General features: G+C 41.0%; 1 protein-coding gene across 1 annotated transcript in view; it reads left to right on the top strand.

The window, feature by feature from the left end:
- SUGT1 (SGT1 homolog, MIS12 kinetochore complex assembly cochaperone) overlaps positions 1 to 3,781 on the top strand; it is a 38,338-nt gene extending 34,557 nt beyond the window's left edge. Inside the window, exons 12-13 of the mRNA XM_035101314.2 lie at positions 2,750 to 2,937; positions 3,408 to 3,781. Coding sequence (XP_034957205.1) covers positions 2,750 to 2,937; positions 3,408 to 3,509 — 290 coding nt within the window. The 3' untranslated portion in view covers positions 3,510 to 3,781. The remainder of the gene's footprint in view (positions 1 to 2,749; positions 2,938 to 3,407) is intronic.
- The last annotated feature ends 2,414 nt before the right edge of the window (positions 3,782 to 6,195 follow it).

Genomic DNA, 6,195 nt, shown 5'->3' on the forward strand with positions numbered 1-6,195 from the left:
AGTCTTTTCTCTTTTTTGAGAAGAGAAGAGCTTGAGATGGTCTTTGCTTGATGTGTCATAATTGACGTTTACCTTGTAAAAGCATTTTTTAAAATTTGATTTTCAAAATTATAAACATACAACAAAAAACAATTCAAAATCCAAATATTGAGATTACTCTGAATCTCATGACTTCCCCCCATCCCTTCCCTGGGTCCTAGTGATAATATTTACAACTGCATATCAATATTATCCAAATTTTTATCCTTCTAAATTGTCCATACTTTCTGTTACTTTACAAGTGTGGTTAAAATCCTGCTAATGTTTTAACCTGCTTGCGGTGGTCTTTTAAATAAATTATAAACTTCCCATTCTTTTTTAAAGTTCTCATCTTCTTGGTTTCTGAGCTTCCCAGTTTGTTTTGCCATTTCGGCATAGTCCATCAACATGGTTTGCCATTCTTCTCTGGTCAGGGTTGTCTCTTCCTTCCATCTCTAGGATAATAGTATCTGTGTGGCTGTTGTCGCATACATAAACATTCTTTTCTGGTCCTTTGGTATCTCGGTACCTATAATTCCTAGTAGGAGAACTTCTGGTTTTTTAACAAGTTATTTTAAACATTTTTTTCCATTTCATTATATAGTATCTCCCATAAATTTTTCGTTACTTTCCACATCCACCACATAAGATAAAAGGTACCTTCTTTTTCTTTACATTTCCAGCAAGTATTTGTGCTCGTTCTGTACATTTTTGCTAACTTAACAGGAGTCAAATACCACTGGTACATAATTTTCATGTAATTTTCTTTGTGAACAACATGCCGTGAATTTCAAATCTGTTTTCCATAGTCTCTCCCAGTCTGCCATTTGTATACAGTGGTACCTTGGGTTACAGACGCTTCAGGTTACAGACTCAGCTAACCCAGAAATAGTACATCTGGTTAAGAACTTTGCTTCAAGATAAGAACAGAAATCGAGTGCTGGAGGCGTGGGGGCAGTGGGAGGCCCCATTAGTGAAAGTGGTGTCTCAGGCTAAGAACAGTTTCAGGTTAAGAACAGACCTCCAGAAAGAATTAAGTTCTTAACCAGAGGTACCACTGTATTATGTCCCAAGTCTTTTGCCCACTGTATCATCACTGATTTGACCTGTTCGCCTTTTGTATGCCATTCCATGAGCAAATTTTACATTTTCGACAATAATTTTATATTATTTTCTAAAACATCTTTTTGAAATCTTGATAACTCATAACTAAAACCTTTCTTTTTATCTGTCTTTAAAATATTTAATTGATGATACTGTAACCAGTATGTTACCAGTTCTCTTATCTCTTCAAAGTCTTTTAATTTTACCTGTTTTTCTACTTCGGTTAACAGCTGTCTATATGTTCAATTTTTTCAAAGATACTGCTAATGGGGAGAGCCACCACAGTGTTTTTTGTTCTAATAAGTCTTTATATTTCTCCCATACCGTAAAATTGATTTTCTTATTATGTGATTCTTTCATACCATAAGTATGCATGCCATCCAAATCTGTTATCATGTGCTTCTAAATCTAAAATGTCTCCATTTTTCAAAATTATCCATTCCCAGATCCAGCAAATGCAGGATGCCTCATAATATATTTTTGTCTTTTCTTATGTGGATGCTCCTTTTAGTTATTGGAAAGGTGGCAAGGTTCCTCTGAGGGAAGATGACAACATTTGGGGTTTTTGGTTTAGAGAAAAGGAAAGTAAGAGGAGGCATGCTAAGCATATTTAAAATATGGATGGCATGGAGAAAATGGGTGGGAGGAGGTTTTTCACCCTCATAACACGGCAACTTGTGGACATCCAATGAAACTGAATGTTGGAAAAACCAGGATAAACAAAAGAAAAGACTTATTCACACACCACATAGTTAAACTATGGAATTTGCTTCCACAAGCAGGTAGTCATGGCCACCAACTTGGAAGGCTTCAAAAGAGAATTAGGCAAATTCACAGAGGATATGGCTGTCAGCTGTGATGGCCAAGTTTTACCTCCGCTGTTGGTAGGCAGTATGTCTCTGGATACCAGCGGTGAGGAGAGCGATGTTGCACTTAGGACCTGCTTTCAGCCTTCCCGTGGGCACCTGATTAGCCACTGTGAGAACAGGATGCTGCCCTTGATGGGTCTGATCCACAAGGCTGCTCTTATGTTCATAGGGTGGGGAGAGAAGGAGCACAGGTAGAGAATGAAAAAGTAGGAGAGAACTTTTCACTGGATTTTGTGTGTAGAGTGACATTTGTAAGTGAACTGCTGAGCTCTTGGTAGAGCCCAGCATGAATCTGCTGTGGAACAAAAGCTGCCCTCTTTTGTTCCCTCTTCTGCATTATGTAGCCCATTGTTGGAAGACTGGGAAGGTGTGGATTAGAGGATTGATTGTGTTTGTGGTGTGGAAGAGAGGCCAAACAGATGCATATTTTGTGGGGGGGGGAGGGGTGCCAGAAAGAGAACACCAAGGGATATGTGTGTGTAGGAGAAAGGTGTGTGGCTTCAGCCCCACTCATTACGGGCATGTAGTTCCTGAGAAGAGAATTCACAAGGACCCATAGCCTTTGCATTAGAAAAGATTGCCTGCCCCTACTCTGGCTTTTATGGTCATGTTTGAGTAAGGAATGCAGAGGGAATACATGCTTCAGTAAACTCAGTTATTTGGAGCTGTTGCCTTCTTCTCAGTCTGTACATGCGAAAGTCCACCACTGTTCACCTGTGATATATTGTTGGGATCAATCTGTTCTCTCTATTTTCAAGTTTCAGATGCAACACACCTTTATCCTTCATCCTCTCATTATACAAAGAATTGGGACAAATTGGTAGTTGAGATCAAAGAAGAAGAGAAGAATGAAAAGTTGGAGGGGGATGCAGCTTTAAATAAACTGTTCCAGCAGATATACTCTGATGGCACAGATGAAGTGAAACGTGCCATGAACAAATCTTTTGTAAGTTAACACGAGATTTTCTGAGTTGTGTTTAATTCATTATGATTGCAAATGTAACATCAATACCGTTTGACAAGGAAGCCTGTCATAGAATCTTAGAGTTGGAAGGGACCCCACCAAGGATCATGTGATCCAACCTCCTGTGATGCCGATATGGCTGTTTCTGAGAGCTGGAGAAGCATGAAATAATAGGAAATTCTTTTGCAGGTATAGAATCATAGAATCATAGAGTTGGAAGAGACCACAAGGGCCATCCAGTCCAACCCCCTGCCAAGCAGGAAACACCATCAAAGCATTCCTGTTTGGGTGGGACGGTCTCTTCTTCCAAGCCCTCCCACCACCACCAATCTGCTTAGCAACTGGGCCACTGGGTCTCCTCCTCGCCTGCAGAACTCAGTCTACTTGATTCTTGGATTATTCCTTTTTTTTTTTTTTACAATAATCGACAAATGTGTGTTTTCCTGTTTCAGATGGAGTCTGGTGGGACAGTTTTGAGCACAAACTGGTCTGATGTGGGTAAAAGGAAAGTAGACGTCAATCCTCCAGATGACATGGAATGGAAAAAATTCTAACTTATTCATGTGCCGCTTTGTGCTGCCCATATTTGTGTATTTACCATTGTGTGTGGACACAGCATCCTTGAAGCTGAAGCATTGAATGTTCATTTGAAGATTATTCCTTGATATGCTCTAGGAAGACCTTTCTCTGCAGGTCTTAGAGGAATTGAAGTCTCTTACGGCTTCTGTCCTTGAAGGGTTTTTTGGGGAGATAATGCGAACCTATCATAACACACATTTTCTGCTGGATTGCTTGGTTATGTATTTGGAGAGTTAGCAAGACTTTTAATGGCCACCTAGGGTTATTGCCTTATTAATACACAAAAATTCTTTAAATAATTTATTCGCTCTGGTGATTTGGGGGTAAATACACTTTTCTCCTACAGTGTTAAGATTGTTTGCTGTTTAACTCTGCATACCAATAAAACTGTAAATATATAACTTTTCAAAAAATATCTTGGGCTCATTCTTTGTCAAACTAAAACAGTTGCAGAAAGCAAATTAGCATTTCTTAAGTTACGTAGCCTGTGGATAGATAGGCATCCTCTGTGCTAAAATTAGGATCTTAGTACAGTGGTACCTCGGTTTAAGAACGGTTTCAGTTTAAGAACGGACTTCCAGAATGAATTAAGTTCATAAACTTAGGTACCACTGTACCTCATTCGATTTACAATAAAAACAGCCGAGATTGCTCTATAGGCATTTTTGTTGTTTAGTCATTTAGTTGTGTCCGACTCTTCGTGACCCCATGGACCAGAGCACCCCAGGCCCTCCTGTCTTCCACTGCCTCCCGCAGTTTGGTCAGACTCATGTTCGTAGCTTCGAGAACACTGTCCAACCATCTTGTCCTCTGCCGTCCCCTTCTCCTTGTGCCCTCAATCTTTCCCAGCATCAGGGTCTTTTCCAGGGAGTCTTCTCTTCTCATGAGGTGGCCAAAGTCTTGGAGCCTCAGCTTCACAATTTTGTCTTTCCAATGAGCACTCAGGGCTGATTTCCTTCAGAATGGATAGGTTTGGTCTTCTTGCAGTCCATGGGACACTCTAGTCTCCTCCAGCACCATAATTCAAAAGCATCAGTTCTTCGGTGATCAGCCAGGCATTATACATAGTGTATTTTTATAATATAATAGAAATAAACGGAATAAGCACATAACAAGAGGCTAACCACCATATCATAACCACTGTAAATGATATCTGTCCCCCAAGCCCACACTGTCGTCCTCCCATGCAACCACCTTCCTTCCATCTTGACATTACTGTGGGTGAACCAGGGTTCATCCCCTTATAACAAAATTTGGTCAGTTTCACAACAAGCCCAGTTCAGACTACGAGTTCTGTTTGATAGGGGAACGGACTCCCTCGGGAGGTGGTGGACTCTCCTTCCTTGGAGGTTTGTAAGCAGAGGTTGGATGGCCATCTGTCAGGGGTGCTTTAGGTAAATTCATGCATTGTGGGAGGTTGGACTAGATGACCATTGGGGTCCCTTCAAACTTTACAAAGCTTTATGAAGCTGATTTGATACACTAACCAGTTTGTTATATTCCATGGCTCAATAATAAGCCAAGTTTCAAAGAAAGCAAAACGAAACACTTGCTTTAACGGTCTGCCTCATGGGAATCCTTTGAAGCAAGAAGATGTTCAGAAGTTGATTGTAAAGGTGGGGGCAGGATAGAAAAATACACAGTGAGTGTGTTGAAGCCCTTTGGGACAAATGGCACATTGTGTCTTAGGCTCTGGTAGCATTCCCTTTCCCAAGATCAAACTTTTCAGCCCCAAAAGTGTTCTGTTAATTTCCTAGACTGGGAAAGTGGATTGAGAGTCCTCTCCCCCCATTGTTGCCCTCGGACTATGTACAATTTTGTTTTGTCCCTCTGTTACCTCTGGTCAAACAGGCTTGGCAGTGTTTTGAAACAGAACACACATCACCAGAACCTGTTCACCACTGGGGAAAGCAGAATGAGTCTATGCATTGTGAACAGAAAAATCTCTTTCAAATCATCTGCAACTCTGAGGGGCAGGGACACACATTTTGTAGGGCTTCTCTCTCCCTTGGCCCATTTCTCATGGTTGCCTAATGTCAGGTATGGAGTGGCTCACAGACAGCAGATGCTGGAAAATTTCAAATGTCTCTGTGTAGTATCTCTACACAGTAGAAGTATATGTTCTGGATATAGAGGCTATTAACTATTATGTTAATCCTATTTTTCACTTTCAAAGCTGTCACTTGATGGAAACAACACGGCTTCTGCCTGGGCTACTTTGATGCGCAGGTCTCCTGAAGGGACTTTGATTTTATTCTGTGAACTGCCCTGAGACCTCCGGGTATATAAATTAAATCAATTCCAATAATAATAATAAAATTGATGGGCTTCGTTGGGCCCTTCCGTGCAACAGCCCTGTATTTGGATTCTGCCACTGTCCTCTGTCGGGATCCATAGAATGCTATGTGAGATAGTAAGTCTGCAGCTTGAGTTTGCTAGAGAAGTGAGACTAGCTGATGCAACTGGCTGATGCAATCAGCCTGCAATACTTTCTATAGAAATGCTGGGTCAGAATGACTCGGCAGTAATGTGCTATCAGTTGATTGGCTGTCATTGGTTTAAAAGGAAAACCTGTCCAGCAGTGAGAGTAGTATAGAAGAGGGTGTGGTCAGAGAGAGAAGTTTAGAGAGAGAAGTCTTCCTACATGCCTTAAGGTGCAGC

Source organism: Zootoca vivipara, chromosome 8 (genome assembly GCF_963506605.1).
Source record: "Zootoca vivipara chromosome 8, rZooViv1.1, whole genome shotgun sequence".
In the NCBI taxonomy this organism is placed as follows: Eukaryota; Metazoa; Chordata; class Lepidosauria; order Squamata; family Lacertidae; genus Zootoca; species Zootoca vivipara.